We start from the raw sequence: 18,603 nt of genomic DNA, 5'->3' as shown, positions 1-18,603 counted from the left end.
CTACGCCACAGCGCCGGCCCAGCATACAGGAATTTCTAATCCAAGTTCTTGCCCTCTGCAGATGGGTGCGCAAATAGGAACAGAATTTACAGTGAGGAAATAAACACACATTCACGCGTTAAGAGTGGGCCAGAGCTCCCTGCGAAGGAGAGAGAACTGAGCCAGTTACCTCCAGCGAGGGCGGGAGCAGTCCGTCAACGGCGACCCAGTCCGGGGTGCTCCAGGGTTGGGGACTGAGCATGCGCCCTGGTCCCGGATGTGACGGGTGCATGCTGGGAAGGTAGGTGGATCAGGCCCGCAGTTAAAGGAACAGCATCACTTTGCAGGGAAACGAGTTCAGCTCATCTAAACCTTAACATCATAACAGGCCTAGCACTTAAGACGCCTGGGTCCCACGTTGCCACTACCTGGGTTCGATTCCCAGCCCCGGCTCCTGACGCCAGCTTCCTGCTAACGTCCACCCTGGGCGGCAGCAGGTGATGGCAGAGTGGTTGGGTCTCTTCCAGCCATGGGAGAAACCTGGGCTGAGTTCTGGGCTCCCAGGTTCAGCCTGGTCCAGCTCTGACCATCCCAGGCGGTGAACCAGTGGGTGAGAGCCGTCTCTCTCATTGACCTTCAGCCTGTCAAATTCAAAAACCGGTGTTCGGCCGGCACCGCGGCTCACTAGGCTAATCCTCCACCTAGCGGCGCCGGCACACCGGGTTCTAGTCCCGGTCGGGGCGCCGGATTCTGTCCCGGTTGCCCCTCTTCCAGGCCAGCTCTCTGCTGTGGCCAGGGAGTGCAGTGGAGGATGGCCCAAGTGCTTGGGCCCTGCACCCCATGGGAGACCAGGAGAAGCACCTGGCTCCTGGCTCCTGCCATCGGCTCAGCACAGTGCGCCGGCCGCAGCGCACTGGCTGCGGTGGCCATTGGAGGGTGAACCAACGGCAAAGGAAGACCTTTCTCTCTGTCTCTCTCTCTCACTGTCCACTCTGCCTGTTCAAAAAAAAAAAAAAAAAAAAAAAAACCGGTGTTCAGGGCGATTATAGGCCACTGGGGCCTGGGGTGCTGGTTATGTGGGAGTAGAAAGCTAACACAGGCAGAGGGCTTAGCAACAAGGGGAGATGGAGCCGGCGCCGTGGCTCAATAGGCTAATCCTCCACCTTGCGGCGCCGGCACACCGGGTTCTAGTCCCGGTTGGGGCGCCGGATTCTGTCCCGGTTGCCCCTCTTCCAGGCCAGCTCTCTGCTATGGCCAGGGAGTGCAGTGGAGGATGGCCCAGGTGCTTGGGCCCTGCACCCCATGGGAGACCAGGAAAAGCACCTGGATCCTGGCTCCTGCCAGGATCAGCGCGGTGCGCCGGCTGCAGCGGCGGCCATTGGAGGGTGAACCAGCGGCAAAGGAAGACCTTTCTCTCTCTGTCTCTCTCTCTCACTGTCCACTCTGCCTGTCAAAAAAAAAAAATAAATAAATAAATAAATAAAAAAAAAAAATAAACAAGGGGAGATGGAGGCAGTGGCAGGGGTTTGGGGCGCTCACAGATCCTAGGGCACAACACATTACAGAGCACTGCAGCTCTCTCTAGTTTGCTCTCTGTCCCCTGTGGGCAGGGCTCAGGGCTGTGCCTCCCCGTGAAGCTGCTCCCCCAACTCTGACTCGGCCCAGCCTCTCTGTCTGAGCAGGTTGCCCTTTGCCCCCTGAGCTGGGAGGCCACAGCTAACCAAAGCTGGTCCCAGTCACTAGTCCCAGGGATATTTTCCTTCTAGAAAACGAGTTTTAGGACCAGCGCTGTGGTGTAGTGTAGTGATTGAAGCCACCACCTGCAGTACCGGCATCCCATATGGGCGCCGGTTCTAGTCCTGGCTGCTCCACTTCCCATCCAGTTCTCTGCTATGGCCTGGGAAAGCGGTAGAAGATGGCCCAAGTCCTTGGGCTCCCGCAACCACATGGGAGACCTGAAGGAAGCTCCTGGCTCTTGGCTTCAGATAGGCACAGCTCCAGCTGTTGCAGTCAATTGGGGAGTGAACCAGCGGATGGAAGACCTCTCTCTCCCCCTCTGGTTCTGCTTCTCTCTGTGTAACTCTGACTTTCAAATAAATAAGTAAGTCTTTTAAAAACTGAGTTTTCCTGTCCTGTCGCCATCTTTCACTTTGCTCCTCCCTCTGTGCCTCCTTTTCAGGGCAAAGCCACGCTGTGGCCACCATGGCCACTTCCAGAGCCGGCAGGCAGGGAGAGGGGACCCAGCAGGCGCTTCCTGGGTGTAGCCTGCGCACTGGCCTCCCGGCCTCTGTCTCTTGGCTCAGGGCGACGCCAGGCGTTTCTAAGATAATTTCTGTGTCCCTGGGGTTTGGGAGGGAAGCAGGGTGGGCGGCCGACAGCCACATCCTGCCTGCCAGCTCCCTCCCGCTGCCGGTCTGCACGGGAGGGTGGGAGAGGTCCTGCTCCCGTTCCAGGGGGACTTCCCGGGGCGTGGGGATCCCAAAACTTCAGGAATTCTGAGTCATTCCTGCTTATTTCCTGAAGAATTGACTCATTCCAGGCCTTCGCAAGCAGCAGTGAGTCAGCGGGGGCCGGCGCCGGGAGGCTCCCCATGCATCCCAGCAAGGAGAAAACTGGGGCAGGAGGTTTCAATGAAGTGCCCAGCGCCACGGCCAGGGCCAGGGCTGCAGGCCTGAGGCTGCCACCCCAGAATCCGCCCTCTGACCCTTCCCGCCTCCAAGCCCCAGGGGCTCCTGGAAGGCTGCAAGGCAGTGCGGACCTGGGTGGCCGTGTTCACCCCAGTTTCGAATTTTTAAAACTCAACCGCCACAACATCTAACGGACTATCCATGCTGCCCTTAGGAATCTGAAAACAGTCAGTAGGCATGGAATGGAAAGACTTCTCAAAGCAGCTTTGCCCACTCCCGCGCCGCCTCCGCAGCAGCGCCGCCTCCGCAGCAGCGCCGCCTCTCGGCTTCACAGACCTCGGTGCCTGGGGCCGGCATGGGCGGGGCGCAAGGCTGGACGGCGCAGGGCTGTGCCCCTCACACCTTCCCCACACTTTCCCGTGCCTCCCGGCCTGCCCGGAGCCTGCCGCATTCCATTCACCGTGAGCTGCTGCGCTATTTTTGAAAGCTGTTTGCTGGCAGCCCTGGCGTTGCCATTTTGTGGATGTTGTTAGGATACAGAGCGAGGGAGACCCCACAGGGCTGTTTCTAACGTGGCTTCTGCTCTGGTCCTTCCCTGAGAACATGGCTGGGCTTGGAAACCACTTACACATCCTGGGGGTCACCTGATCAGCGACAAGAGAACAAATCCAGCCCCCCCCCCCCCCCGCTGTGGTACTCAGGTCAAGTGGCCACCTGTGGTGCCGGCATCCCATAAGAGCACTGGTTCGAGTCTCGGCTGCTCCACTTCCGATCAGGCTCTCAGCAGAGAGATGGCCCAGGTACTTGGGCCCCCACCGCCCATGCTGGAGACCCAGATGGAGTTCCAGGCTCCTATGGCCATTTGGGTAGTGAACTGGCAGATGTGATTCTCCCTCCCTCCCTCCCTCCCTCCCTCCTTCTCTCTCTGCCTCTCTCCCTCTCTGTCTCCTAACTCTGTTTTTTGAACAAATGTATCTCTAAAAAAACTAAATAAATAAATCCGGCCGGCGCCACAGCTCACTAGGCTAATCCTCCGCCTGCGGCGCTGGCACCCCAAGTTCTAGTCCCGGTCAGGCACCGGATTCTGTCCCGGTTGCTCCTCTTCCAATCCAGCTCTCTACTGTGGCCCGGGTGGGCAGTGGGAGATGGCCCAAGTGCTTGGGCCCTGCACCTGCATGGGAGACCAGGAGGAAGCACCTGGCTCCTGGTTTCAGATTGGTGCAGTGCGCCGGCCGTGGCAGCCATTTGTGGGGCGAACCAAGGGAAGGAAGACCTTTCTCTCTGTCTCTCTCACTAACTCTGCCTGTCAAAAACAAACAAACAAACAAAACAAAACAAAAAACACTGCTTTGTGGATATGTAAAACATACACCGACATTTATTTCCGTTTTAGTTCTTAAAGCCAACTGCCTACTGAGCCATCCGCTACAGGAAGGTGTGGTTGGGCAGACGCAGGTGCACGGGAGAAGCCAGAAAACGTCTCCATCACCGACACCTAAGAGGACGAGGGCAGCCGCGTGTTCCGCGTCTCCCCAGGCTCCCGGGCGCGAGGCAGCGCTGGCGCCCGGTGCCAGGCCGTCCGCACCGGGGGCGCACCGCATCCCTAGTCCCTCTCGTACCACCGGCCGTACAGGGCCGCCGTCACCAGCCCGGAAGACAGCCTTCTCTTCCTCAGGAAATAGCGGCCCCGGTCCCAGCCGAGCTGGTCGGGGGTCTCCAGGCGCATCCCCGAGGCCAGCAGCAGAGGGAAGACGTAGGCCGTGCTGAAGTTGCCCCACAGGTCGAAGTCGAAGCTCCCCGAGGCCTCCGTGACCTCCCGGCCGCACGTGTGGAGCTCCGAGCCCCCGCACTTGACCAGGGCGCACACCTGGAGGTAGTAGGCGCCGTTCACTGTGTGCAGGCCGTCGAAGACCCCCAGGGCGTACAGCTCGGGCGACGGGGAGGGCCGCTCGTAGAGCAGGTGACAGCAGAGGCCGCGGGCGCACACGCGGAGGTAGCCCGCCTCCTCGCGGGCGGGCACCAGGGTGAAAGTGTCGTACATCATCTCGGCGCCGAAGGTCGGGGCCCCCTCGCAGCGGCCCTCCCGGGGGTCCCGCTCGCAGGTCGGCTCGCCCCGCGGGGCTTGCAGAAGCTGGCGGGGCGCGGGGTCCGCACCGACGAGCCCCTGCGGGCTCGCGGCCACCCGGGCGACGAGCAGGCGGCCACCGGGGTCCCCCGCGGCGTGGTGGTACCAGGACTGGCGCGGGGTGTGGATGCCGCTGCCCGTCATCCCCAGGGCCGGCTGGTGGATGTTGGCCGCCAGCACGTTGACGCCGAAGGCCGTGGCGAAAGCTCTCTGGATCTGGATGGCGGCCAGGAGCGGGAGCTGGTTCATCCAGGCCGTCGGGTAGGCCACGTGCCTCACCTGCGCGCCCAGGAGCAGCCGCACGGCGGGCTCGAAGAAGAGGATGTCGAAGCAGGTGAAGATGCCGAACCGGCCCGCGAACGGGGTCTCGAAGGTCGTGCGGTCCGCCGCCGCGGGCCTGTCGAAAGCTGCCTCGAAGTACAGGTTGTGCTTCCGGTAGCGGGCGACCAGGGAGCCGTGGCTGCTGAACACCACGTCCGTGTTGAACTGGTATCTCCCGTCCGCCGGGCAGCCGGGGTCGCCGCGCGCGCACGGCTGCTTGGTCCCGAGGTTGGCCACCAGGAACATCTGGCCCCGGATGGCCATGCAGCTCAGGCGCCGAAGGACCTGCGAGGGAGACAGGTGCGCGTGCACGCGATCGGAATCCTGCTTTACTGTGGCCGCGTGGTTTTAAACAGAAAAGCTCCTGCCGTGTGTCTCTGAGCTATGAACAGCTGGCAAGAGGGCTGGAAAGCACGTGAACAGGTGAGTTCCCAGGACAAATCCAGAAAAGAGGCCCAACCTCACTACTAACAAGGCAGCGAAAGAATTAAACTCATGAGCCATCTTTGTGCGCCCGCTAGGACTGGCCCAAATTCAGAAAGTTATTCTATCTTGCATAAGAGAACGGGCACCCTCCATTACTACTGAGATCAAAGTCTTTTAAAGGCAAAACGTGGCACTCTTTAAAGTAATCTACCATTTATGAATATGCTTGGAAAAATTCGGTTTCTAGAAGTTTCATCTAGAAGTTTCATCTTAGAGAACAGCTGAAACATGTTTACAAAAATCACACAAACAAGAATACTCACTGGACAACTGCTCATAACAGTAAGAGTTAAAAAACAATAGGCACCGGGCCAGCGCTGTGGCGTAGTGGGCAAAGCCACCCACATCCCATGTGGGCACTGGTTCAAGTCCCGGCTGCTCCACTTCCGATCCAGCTCTCTGCTATGGCCTGGAAAAGCAGTAGAAGATGGCCCAAGTGCTTAGGTCCCTGCACCCACAAGGGAGACAGGAAGAAGTTCCTGGCTCCCGGCTTCAGATTGGCACAGTTCCGGCTGTTGTAGCTATTTGGGGAGGGAACCAGTGAATGGAAGACCTTACTGTCTCTCTGCCTCTCCTCTGTGTAACTCTTTCAAAATAAATAAATAAATCTTAAAAAAAAAAAAAAATCCAGTGTATCGCACAGCAGATAATGGGTGCAGGGCAAGGCACGGAGGGCAGGGTCTCTAGGAAAGGATGGGGGTGGCCTCGGAGAAGGGGAGGGGGAACTTTCGCTTTTGTTACTTCTACTTGGCCAGGTTGTTCGATACATTTAGACTCTTGTATTTCTGTACAATAATACAAAGAGAAGTTTCCTGGATCCTCATGACAACCAGCATTCCCTGATGGGATGAGTGGCTCGTGCAGTCTGGGGAGTTTGGGTCTAGCTTTGTGGACCCTAGAGTCTCCTCTTGGTCTCAGCCCGTTGTGGGCTTGGCCCAGCCCCGCACATCCCCAGGGACCCTGAGAAGGCGGGGTTCTCACGCACCTCTGTGTCGTTGTAGCGCTGGGGCTCCAGGCACGGGTTCCACCTGACCACCCGGGGGTCCGGCATGAAGTCCAGAAATGGGTAAATGGAGGTCCTCGTGAAGTTGAACCCGTGAATGCCATCCTCCGGAAACACTATGATCTGTACGCCCTGGAAACCCAAACAGCCAGGCATGTTCTGTTACCAGGAACACCGCTCATTCGCTCACGCCCACCGGGAGCCAGTGATGCAGAGATGGCGGCCCCACTCTCACCGGGGCTTGTGGTCTGGGGGCCGCTGCCTCACTGGGTCCGATTCCAAGGGGACAAGGTCCTCCAGGAACGATGCCCACCTGTGCCCGAGGGCGTGTCAGGCCAGCAGGCGTGTGTGTTGGGGGGGATGCGGACCAAGGTGCAGGAGTCTGCGAGGTGCACCTGCAGGGAGATCGCTGGGCCACCCCAGGGCTGCTCAGCCTCCCCTGTGCCTCTGAACCAGCTGGGGAATTTCTGAACAAACTCTGAGGCTGGGGCCCAGCAGGCCGGTGGGTAGGAGTTGGGTGCGTGGATGTCAGCATGGAGACAGACTCGCTAGAAAGACCAACTCCCCCACGGGGAACTGGGAGGCTCCCCCGAGGACTCTGGCTTCCCTACCTGCCTTTGCCGCCTGGGCTCTGAGCACCACCGGCTCACTCTTCTCTTGCGCTCCACTCACACAGCTGAAAATGCCAAGGCCAGAATGGCAGGTGGAGAAGGCAGGCCTGCAGGCCCGAGTGACCCACAGCAGCAGGCAGAGGCACACACCTCTGCACTGCACTGCACTCTTTTTCTCCTGGTTACCAACGCTTACAAGTTTAAGTGTAGAAAACTTGGGAAACAGACAAAGATATGCTGATCGTATGACCCAAGGATATTCCTATCCACTATTTTCATCATTACTCTCTGCACGAAAGGGTTCCTCAAAGAGTTCACGGAGGGGTGGGCCTTGGGTGAAGCTGTTGGATGCTGCTTGGGACATCTGCATCCTAGCTCCGCTCCCGGCTGGCTCTCTCCCTGACTCCAGCTTCCTGTCAGTGCAGGTCCCAGGAGGCAGCGGGGTTGGCCCCAGACACTGGGCCCCTGCCACTCCCAGGAGACTGAGTTCCCAGTCCCGGCCTGGCCCGGCTCTGGCCATCGCAGGCACCTGGGGAGAAAACCAATGGACAGCAACTCTCTCCCTCTCTACCTCTCAGATAAATAAGAATTAAAAAAAAAAAAAAAAAAAAAAAAACTGTGGGATGCGGAACTAAAAGATAAGTTTGTTTTGGAAAAAAATTTTCAAAACCCAGGTATGCAGAAGTCTTCAAAAAGTTTACATATTATGGAAAAAATTTGCATTGAATTTAAAATTGTTTTGCGTCAAATAAAAAAAAAAAAAACCCTGTTTTAAATCCATTCTCTGTGACCCTTCTGAAGTGCCCGTGTGTGTGTGTGTGTGTGTGTGTGCGCATAACTGAGAGGACAATAAGTATGTGGCCCTGCTATCATTTGCAATGGCCACACTGTGTCTAAGAGGACACCCCGTTTATCCTCTGTTGCTGGACACTGGAAGCAGTCCCAGCTTTTTGAAATAAAAACTGTTGTGAACATTTGTATTCGGCATGAAAACTTACCGACAGTTGCCCACAAATCTTCAGGTGAGTACCTCTTTCTTCAGAATAAAACCAAGTGAAATTAGTGGGTCAGAAGGCATAAAATTTGTTAAGTTTTTAACACATGTTGTCAAAAAGCTTTAGAGAATGGTTACACCAACGTGAGCTCTCCCCAGAACAGTATGAGACTGGCTATCTCACTGCCCACTGATGAGAACAGAAAAATCATCACAATCGTGGAAACGGAGCAAGATGAAGAGTGGGCACTCGGTGGAGTGGCTACAGCGCTGCCCCGGGTGCCCGCAATCCAGATCGGACTGCTTGGGTGTGGGTCCCGGCTCTGCTCCTGATTCCAGCTTCCGGCTAAGGCTGCAGAGACGACTCAAGTGCTCGGGTCCCTGCCACCATATGCAGACCTGGATGGAGTTCCTGGCTCCTTGCCATTGTGGGCATTTAGGGAGTGAACCAGTGGGTGGGAGAAGTTTGTGTGTCTTCTGTCTCGCTCTGCCTTTCAAATAAATAAAATTTTAAAAAATTAAAAAGTGCATATATTTCCAAATTACATCAGTTACTGTTTAACAAGCTCACTCAAGGATTATTTAATTATCTAGAGAATGTACTGTGGCTTGTTTTTATTTAAAAGATCACTTCAAAGATTAGAATTACATTGCCTTGTAGGACATTAGTTGTAAGTTTTTTTTATCAATTAGCAATTTTTTTAAATGCTCACTGCTCTAATACAATTTCATTTATCAAAATCTTTTTAAAAATTATTTGAAAGAGCTAGAGAGAGAGGGGAAAAGACAGAGCTCGCCTATCAGCTGGATCACTCCCCAAATGGTAGTAACAGCTGGGTCTGAGCCAGGCCGAATCCGGGAGCCTAGACCTCCACCTGGGTCTCCCGCATGGGTGGCAGGGGCCCAAGTCCTTGGGCCATCTTCTGCTTCCTTCCAAGGTAACTTAGCAGGGAGCTGGGTCAGAAGTGGAGCAGCTGGGACTTGAACCAGCGCTCATGAGGGACGCCAGTGTCACAGGCTGCGGTTTAACCTGCTGTCCCACGACACCAGGCCTTCAATTCTCTTTTGATTCAGCTTTGCCATCTTGCTGGTTCCTTTATTAATTAATGAGTTCAATAAGGCGGTCTAATCATGGGGGGGGAGCCAATGTAATGCATAAACTGTACTTTGGAAATTTATATTTACCAAATTAAAAAAAAGTCATGTTTTTAACTTTTTGTAACTTGTACTTGGATATCTGTTTTCCTTTATTAAAAATAAAATTCTGAGTGCAACGAGTGGTTTCTGGTGGAGATGAACATTTAAGTTGTATTTACATATCACGTGAGTAAGGAAATCAAATTTCGTTGCCCGAGCACAGGCCAGCCAGGAATGGGGACGGGAACCAAACCCAAGCTGGGGCAGAGGGTGGCTGCGGCACGGCTGGGAATCCTGGACGGGGAGCTGTTAGCATGTCTGAGAAAGGGCAGCAGCAGCGACTTTCTGATTGCCCTTGGGGAGATCGAGGACTCCTGCGGAGCGAAAGGCACCAAGCCGGGGAGCGCCCGGCCCAGTCCTCTTTAAACCGGACTCCTTTTCCTCCCTCCAACACCTCTGCCAAGAGAGAAGGGCTCGGCCGGCTCGCCCAGGAGCCTCCGCCCCACAGCCAGGCCCGTGGGAAACTCCGCTGTCTCAGAAGCTGCTCTGGCAAATACAACTGCACGGGAGCTGAAATATCTGGAAGCGCCACACGTGGAGGGGGAAGCCGCTGCCTTCTGTTTCCTCCCGGCAGGTTGTTAAACCGCAAAAGCAGGGGGCGTGCACCCGGAGGGCCGCGGCCTTGCGCATAGCATGTGCCCAGCATCTCGGGAGGGCCGTGGATGGGAGCAGGAGGAAGAGGGAGGTGCTGTCAGGTGCTGGAGCCACGTGGGCAAATGCCGCGCCAGGAGAATGCATGCCCTTGGAGGGTCGGTGTCATCCGGAGCTCTGAGGGCACAGCCCGGGTATTTTTACACTGACTTCAGCATAAACATAAATCAGGTGCGTGTCAAATATATGCGTGAATGACGTGAAAGAAACTGATATGCAGGATTCCTAAGTAGCCGTACCTGTGAAGTCCTGGCTCTTGGCTTTATAAGTACAGGCTGTGTGTGGGCAAAGGGCACGGATGCGGTCAGTAGCCGCCGCCCTGTGAATCTACGGGGCGACACGGCTGCCAACAGTGTCCCGGGGACCACATCTACAAGGAATCGCCAGGATTGAGAGGGCTGCACAACTACAGGTGGCAGCCGCGGGCACTGCTACGGCTGCTCATTGAGCAGGAGACCCTTCCAGAAGTTCCCGCTGCTGGAATGAGTGCACCTGCGAGAGTCAGCTCGGGGCCACTGCAGTGTCCCAGGAGAAACGGCCGTCAGGTTGGAACAAGAGCGAGAGGTGTCACCTGTCAGAAGAAACTAGGCCAGGTCTTCAAGCTCCCTTCCAGCACCACCCGTGTGTCTGCCATGAGCTACAACTTTAAAATGCAGGCGCCAGGCATCCTCCATTAGAGCGCCTTGGTTCAACTCCTGCCTGTGGTCCGGGTCCCAGCTTCCTGCTAATGTGCACCCTGGGAGGCAGCAGGTGAGGGCTCAAGGAGTTGGCTCTCTGCCACCCTGTGGAGGCTTGATCGAGTTCCTGACTCCTGGCTTTAGCCTGACCCGGCCCTGGCCATTTCGGGTATCTGGGGAATCAACTAGCAGTTAGGAGCTCTGTTTCTGCCTCTCCAATAGATAAAATAAATTTTTAAAATGTAATGTGGCAGTAGCTGGGGGGGGCTGCAGCTGCCACCCCGACCAGCTGCTCCGGAACAGGTGCTGTGTGGGGGACCTGTCGGCCTCACTGCGCCTCTCTAACTTCCACATTGAGTTTACCTCCTGGCCAGGCGAGGGCGGGGCTTCTCCAGCAACTGGGCTGGGGCAGCTCACCCCCTGGGGTACAGCCTGAGCCTCCCCTTGCTCACGGGTTTCCCAGGCCCGCCTTTTTCCCCCCAGGTGGCATCTGGCACGTACATTCCCCTTTCTAGAGCCCCGAGAGGCGCCTCTCCTTCGCCCCACCCTTCCTGGTGCGAGGGGGAAACACAGGCCGGCAGGAAGCCTCCACAAAGGCTGGCCCAGCCTTCCCTGTGTGGGTTGGGGTTGGTTCTGTCCGGGCTGAGGTCGCAGTCTGGCACAGAGGCCAGATCATCTGAAGACAGCACCCGGCAGGCTGGAGGGCGCGTGCTACTTCAGCTCACTTTGAGTGCCTCACAGAGCGTGAGAGCTCACGGGGCTCAGTGGTTTGCAGATTTTTCTGTTCCTTGGAATTCCAAGCAGAGCCTTAGAGGCATCCCAAGGCCCAGACCTCATCCCTCCCTGCCCCCAAGACTCTAGGCCATGGGAACCCACACTGGAGCCCAGGCTCCACAAACCTCAAGTGCAGAGGCAGCTCTTGGAGAACCTGCTGCAATGCAAATTCTAATTCAGAGCTATGGAGCTGCGGGTGCTGCTGCCCCACACTCCATCTCAAGACTGGCAAGGCTCAAGCCAGCCAAGCGACTGACTCAACTCAGCTGGGCCGATTTCCAGGAGGGGCCCGAGGGAGCCTGGGGCTATTACTAATACTGGGGCTATTACTAATACTGGGGTATTACTAATACTGGGGTATTACAGAGCAACAGCGTGTGTGCTGTGCTGCAAAACAAGCCCAGCTCGTAACCTAGAGTGCCCCTTGCCTTGTGGGCCGCCGTCATCACTTGCTGCTCGTAGATGTCCAGGTTCTGGTTCATCAGCTCCAGGGCCTGCTTGCGACTGGTGAGCGCGAGAGGGTCAGGACTCAGGATGGGTTGGTGCTCGTACACGGCAGCCAGGTAATAGCCAGCCTCGTGGCGGTCAGCCGCGCGGTGCTCCCCGGCGAGGACGCCCTGGGCAGCCACGTAGCAGCCGAGGAGGAAGAGAGCGAGCTGACTGCTGGCTCCGGACATAATGCAGGCCATAAATCTGGAATGTAAAGGGGCAAGGGGAAAACAGCTGAGTAAAGAATTTAACTTTCACAGCTGTGATTCATTCATCCCTGCAATTAAACTCGCCCGCAGCGGCACTGCAGCTCAAAGCGCTTGCTTCGTGTTCCTGACAACAGATTCCAGGTTTCTCTCCAAACACGTAGCAAGCTGTGTCTAAAATGGCTCGCCGGGCCCACAGGCTGGTTTTAGAATGTTTCCAAAACAGACCCACTGTTTGCTATGATTTTCAGTGCTCAGCAGGACGGCAGTGCGTCACAACTTGCTTTTCTAGCTGTGCCCTTAAGTTTTAAGCAGCGGCAATTATTCCAATGATTTGACATTAATTCCATGATGTCTCCTGCCCTCTCCACACACAACCCACCGCAGGTCACCCATCTATGCTAGCCATGGCTGTCATGAGCCTAAAAATACAGCTCAGCTCTCCTGGCTGCAAAAACGCAATGGATTAAAATTCTCCGTGCATTCCTTTGGTTAGTTCTGAACATGACGCACGACTTCATTCAGCGCAGCACTCTCTATTTGGTGCTGTGGAACCACTGACTCCTACTTAGTGTCAGCATCTGCACTCTGTTAAGGGACAGGCAAAAAGCAGCCTCCCACTCAAAGCACAGCTTCCCCCACCCCGCCTCACCCTGAGTTTAAGACATCATCCCTCGCTCAACCTTTGTCTCTGTGATGCCAAACCTCTGCCTCAAACGCCTGTCTGTTTAAAAATAAATTCCTCTGTCCCCTTTGTTTTTGGAATGACAGAATGTAATCTAGAAAACACCCGAATTTTCTAGAAAGTAAACCCAGGTTTGTAGCCCTTGCCATGGGTGCCAGGAGGTAAATGATCTTTCTGTCTTCTCCCCTCCCCTCAAGATCAGCCACGTTTATTTGCGACAGTTGTGTGCTTGCGAGTGTTCTACAGTGAATAGTCCAGCTCCGGAAAACGAGCCTGGCCGCCCAGCTGCAGTCGCTTCCCCTCCCCCACCCGCAGCACTCAGCCTGGCCCAGCTGGGCCACCTGCCCTGCTGAGATGTGGGCGTGCCCAACCGCCCAGGCATCTGGATTAAACAAAGACAAATGGTGGCATCACAGTGCGGACCTGAGCAAGGCACCCCGCTGCCCTGTCCCAGTCTCCTCTCCTAACCCCACACATTTCAGCTGGAATTCCCTGGTCTGCAGATCTCACGGTGCTCATTCAGAACCCTTGGCAAATTAAACGCTGAGAACCACAAGCGATCTACCACCCCGACCCTGCCCATCTTAAACGGTTAGTTCTCTCTCCAGGGAGCACAGGTGCCGCCCAAGTCCCCCTTCCAGGATCTGCTGCCTTCATCTGGGACCCTGTCTACAGCATCTTAGAATGGAAACGGGGCTTTGGGTGAGCTCTTTTATCCGAATTTTGCCTCAAAAGCAGAGCAGGGAACAAGGCTAAATGTCTGCATCTCATCTCTGTTTGCAGAGCCGGGATCACAGGGCTGGGCTGCGGGGAGTCCCTTCAGCTTCCAAGTCACGTTGACAGTGTTTATGTGGAAAGCAGTGGCCTGGCTAAGAAGCGTGGAAACTGAGGCTGAGCAGTCCCTGGTGGGGGCAGGCCAGGAGTTCCTGGAGCAACCAGTGACATCCACAGGGCCCCCTTTCTTAACTGAGAGCCTAGTCCACGGGACATTTGTTTCAGTCCAAGGAACTTGCAATTTAGCAAAGCAAGGGAAGTGCAGAGCCAGCAAGATCGCACTGTTTCTTTCTATTTTGAGAAGACACAATTGACATTCTTTGCACAAAGGTGGCAAGCTTCTGTGTGGTAAGCAGACTCAGCCAGGTAGTCGGGTTTCAGAGAACCACGGGTAAGGAGGTAGAAGAGACAGGAGTAACTGCAATAGAAAACCGTCTGCCCTTCCCAGGAGTGGGGGAAACACAGGAGACCTTTGAATCCGATGTCCAAGTGCTGGTTTTCCCTCTTTATCTGGCACCACAAAAACTGTCACAGGAGAAACAGAGCCGGGCAGGGGCAAGGACCTGGAAGGGCTCAGCTGGCCGCAGAGGGGCTGCTGACTCTTAAAGGGGCAGCGCTAGAGAGGCCCAGGCACTCCCCGCCATGCTAGCCAGGATTTTCGGATCTGGCTCAGGACAGGATGTGTGGGGGACTGGGGTGCAGGCTCCCTGGGAACAGTGGGCTCTGGAAGTCATGCGGTTCTTGGAAACTCAACAACTGACCCGTCCTGAGAGCTGGTCGGGACCTGACAGTTAAGGAAATGGTGACCGGAGGGCCTGACTGGACGCCCAGTGGGGTGACGAAGTGCTCATCGCCACAGCATCTTCTGCGGCATGAGGCGGGCTGTGGCTCAGGAGGACACCTGCACCACCATTGCCCCGGGCTACACGGTGAACAGAGACCTCACGGGGCCCACGCTCAGCCATAATGGAATATAAGTACCAAGCGAGTGAGCCGGCAGTCGGCGGCAAGGAGAAGTGAACGCAGCCAAGGGGCAGGGGGCAGGGGGCAGGGGGCAGGGCAGAGCGTGGCCTCCACCAGCAGGGGAGGGCGCGCCAGGGCACGGGGCCTGGCAGCAGAATCTGAGAGACAAATCACAGGGCCGCCGCTGGCTTCCCAGGTCTCCCTGCCTTCGCCCTTGTCCTCGCCCTCTGGTCTCCTGCAGCAGCCATCGAGGTCCAGGGCGCTCCCCTCAAAACCCTCCAGTGCCTCCCCATTTCCCACAGAGACGCAGCCGGGGTCCTTGCTGGACAGATGCCCAGAGAGAGGCTGGGGGCGGGGGCAGAGGCTGCTGGAGGCAAGGACAGGAGCCCTGGCAGCCTGCAGAAGCTGTGCATCTCGCATCACAGAACTCTTCCGCGCTGTGAGGGAAAGAAAGGGTTAATTGCACAGAAACCCGCTTGGCGGGCGTGTGGCCGCGTGCCAGCCTCTAGGCATTTTTACTTCCCCCCACCTTGCTAATGATTCATCTCCTAGCTGTGCCATTTATTATGTGTCTTTAGCAATAAAATGGAAGGTTATGATTAAGGCATTCTTAATAAGGTAACTTCACATGCAGGTAGATAGATTTTTAAAAATTATATGTACACCTACTGATTTTTTTAATGAAACAGCTTGTCACTCTTTGTCAGGGAGAGTGATGGAGGCAGGAAAAGGTGGCAGAGGAAGAACCCAGCCTGGGGCACCTGCTAAGAATCTAGAAATCAACAAAGTATCCGCTTCTCTGTAGAGATGACAGGATGCCAAGAACATTCTGTAAAGTCCCATGCCAAGAACATTCTGTAAAGTCCTATGTAGTTTGAAATCTAGTTTCACTGGGGCCGGCGTTGTGGCATAGCAGGTAAAGCTGCTACCTGCAGTGCCGGCATCCCATATGGGTGCTGGTTCTAGTCCTGGCTGCTCCACTTCCAATCCAGCTCCCTGCTATGGCATGGGAAAGCAATGGAAGATGGCCCAAGTGCTTGGGCCCCTGCATTCGCCTGGGAGACCTGGAAGAAGCTCCTGACTCCTGGCTTCGGATCAGTGCAGCTCTGGCTGTTTCGGCCAATTGGGGAGTGAACCAGTGGATGGAAGACACACTCTCTCTCTCTCTCTGTGCGTGTGTGTACCTCTTTCAAACAAAATAAATAAATCTTTAAAAAAACTAGTTTCATCAATTTTGTGATTTTCTCCTCCAAAGGAGAATGATGTCCATCCCCCACCTAATTTACATTATCTGAATTTAAAGAAATCATAAAAGAGACCTTTTATTTGTCTTTCCCAGAAAGTCTTTTCCTGCCACTTTTTCTCTGGTCCTCCTGCTGCAGCAAGGACCTTAGATCTGTGTTAACCTCTCACCTACATACAGCCAGCAGGCCCCCATTTCTCTCCCTGCAAATACAGCCCCACCCTGCCTGGACTGCTGGACACACCCCTATCAGAAGAGTCCAGCCGTCAGCCTGAGCTCCTCCCAAGCTCTCTCCCCCCAACCCAGCAGCTCAGCCCGGGTCCAGCCCACGCCCCTCCCAGCCCACACCGTGATCTCACAGGACCTTTAGAACGAGCCCAGGTCTCCCTCTGTCTCGGCAGCCCAGCTTTAGCTCAGACCTCCAGCCCCTTCCCGCACTCTGTACTATATAAACCGCTGCTCTGTAAGGGAGGGGGCTTGCTCTCTGCTGTGTGTTCGCAGGCAACTCTCTGCCCGCATTCACCCGCAGTGAGCCCCTCCCAGGCTTCATTCTTCTGAATACACCAGGTCTGGCTTTGGCTTTGTCTCTGCCTCTTTGCCACTGTCCATCTGGGTGTGCTCGCCATGAACCTGGCGGCGCCTAGACTCAGAACAAGCTCCACAAAGGGGTTAGCCTGGGTCACACTGACCCACCGACAAGAGTCTGACATCCCAGCTGGAAGGTCCAGCGAAACTCTTCACACTTCCAGACAAAGAGGCTTCTCCCTTAAGTGCCCGGGTATTCTATGTAAGGCGGTGGCGGCTTTTTTTTTTTTTTTTTTTTTTGCACTTCGTGTTTCCTTTCTCCTTTGTAAGGGCAGAGAGAGCCCCTGCCACAGGGGACTCTGCAGGCTCCCTACTGCCATCCAGTGGACACAAAGCATCATTAACCCACGGGCAGGATAGGAGCCTGTGTATCACAGACAGTAAATGGGTGGGTTCTCCCTCCTTTCTTGCTGCTTTTTGTTTCCAATGCTTTACTGGTCTCGTTTATAGTGTGTGGGGGGGGGGGGAACCCAGGAAGAATTGATTTTCCAAAATTTGGGTTTCATGAAAATTGTTTTTCCTTCCCCTGCACTCCTACAATGGTTGCATCTCACATACTCACAAATCTAAATTTCTTGCGGTATCTTATTTTACAGTAGTACCCCCATATGATGTGACTGGGTGTAAAAAGTGAGCCTGCTCACCCACACTGTTACACACGGTGTTCTGCACATCCAGAATGAAGGCTCTCTAAGGATCTACAGCTGGACATCCTGGAGAAACACAACAGGTGTACAGAAAACAGGACGACCCAACAGCACACCTCCAATCACGGTGCAGTGCTCAGAACACAGCGTAAAGGTTCTTTGTCTGGTGGCCATGATGTCTCTAAGGGTGTGTATGGTGGCTGCAACATCACCTTGCACTCTTAGCTGCCAGTTCTCAGGAGAGAGGCATGGATGCCCACGAGGTAGAGCTACTGGATCATGGTCCCTCAGTCAGGACGACAATCCTTAATGGGATAGTCTAGAATCGCTGGTATTGAATGAAAGGAACAACCAAAGCACCCAGCACTAGAGATGACTAGAGGTCACCTTCTCCCGGGGTGGGGGGGAGGCCAGGAAGTGTGTGTCTGGGACAGGCATTGTCAAGATGGCCAAGAGAGAAACAGCAAACAGCAGGCAGTGGATCCTGATGCTGTCCGCTTCTGAAAACCTGCTGGGGGTGCTCTTGACACACGCACGGCGGGAAGATGTGTTGCCAGCACGCTGCTGGCCTCAGTGGTGCTCAGTGAAAGGGCGGATCACAAACCTGGCGGCCCTCTCTGCATGACCTTGCAGCTGCAGAGAAACGGTCGGCCTTCCAACTCCGTCTCTCTTCCTGGAGCCATGGAGCCTTTCTACTTCCTTCCACTTTGTTAAACCAGAAATTAGTCGCGTGCCTTTTCCCCTCTGGCAAAGGTGCCAGCCTTAGGCACATCTGGCCCCTGGTTCTAACACGACTCTCAGTGCTCTGTGCATCCACTCGTAGAGGGCAAACACTGGCCACCTTCCCTACGTCCTGGCACACAGACCCAAGCCCTCTGCACGCAGGGCTCCCTGGTGGTGAGAGACGAGGTTGGGCAGGGTGGGCTGCAGTCTCTCCCAGGTTACCTACAGGAACTCCACTCCTTCCTGTTTCTCTCAGCAGGAGAGACAAATCAGAGGGGGCAGAATAGCTCCCTCTGGGGAGGAGGCTGCTCTTACAATACAAAGGGTGTAATCTCCAGAGCCAGGATTTCACTCACATGTGTTCTGTTCAAAAACCCACACTGTTTTTGCCACCACACTCAAAATAATGGGAGGGAAAGTTGATTTAAATAAGTGATGTTCAGGTGGCTGAATTACAATAACCTTAGGCCATTCACAAAAATAAAGTCCAGATGAGGAGTTTAATACCAAATGTTAGGAAAACTGGCATAAATTAGAATTAGGTATTAGATATTTGCTGAATCAGCTTTCTAAAAACTGAAGCAGTTAAAATAACAGAAAAACAGATTGACCAATTAAAGTTTACATGTAAAATATAAACATCAAGACAATAATTATAAACTGGCAATAAATAAGAACAGATTTTAACAAGAAAACAAATCATAAACAAAAGCTTTGAAAGACTAAATTTATGTACAAAAATAAAAATGAAAACTGGTCCTATTAAAAATACTAAATTTGTAAAAACATTAATGTAAATGAGTAATGTGATAATGAATACATTATCTTACTGGTACAAACAGG

At 54.8% G+C, this 18,603-nt stretch overlaps 1 protein-coding gene across 2 annotated transcripts in view; it reads right to left on the bottom strand.

Moving 5' to 3' along the window:
* Positions 1-3,954: 3,954 nt before the first annotated feature.
* BTD (biotinidase) overlaps positions 3,955-18,603 on the bottom strand; it is a 56,475-nt gene continuing 41,826 nt past the window's right edge. The window contains exons 2-4 of one of the 2 annotated variants that reach the window (XM_051818486.2): positions 11,874-12,138; positions 6,524-6,673; positions 3,955-5,337 (exon numbers count right to left, since the gene is read on the bottom strand). In XM_051818486.2, coding sequence (XP_051674446.2) covers positions 4,210-5,337; positions 6,524-6,673; positions 11,874-12,134 — 1,539 coding nt within the window. In that variant the 5' untranslated portion in view covers positions 12,135-12,138 and the 3' untranslated portion in view covers positions 3,955-4,209. Of the gene's footprint in view, positions 5,457-6,523; positions 6,674-11,873; positions 12,139-18,603 lie in introns of both variants that reach the window. The other variant, XM_051818487.2, reaches the window with a different exon arrangement.

Source organism: Oryctolagus cuniculus, chromosome 4, assembly GCF_964237555.1.
Source record: "Oryctolagus cuniculus chromosome 4, mOryCun1.1, whole genome shotgun sequence".
Classification (NCBI taxonomy): Eukaryota; Metazoa; Chordata; class Mammalia; order Lagomorpha; family Leporidae; genus Oryctolagus; species Oryctolagus cuniculus.
Note: the sequence above shows the minus strand (reverse complement) of the source record. Positions and strands in the feature narration are given on the sequence as shown.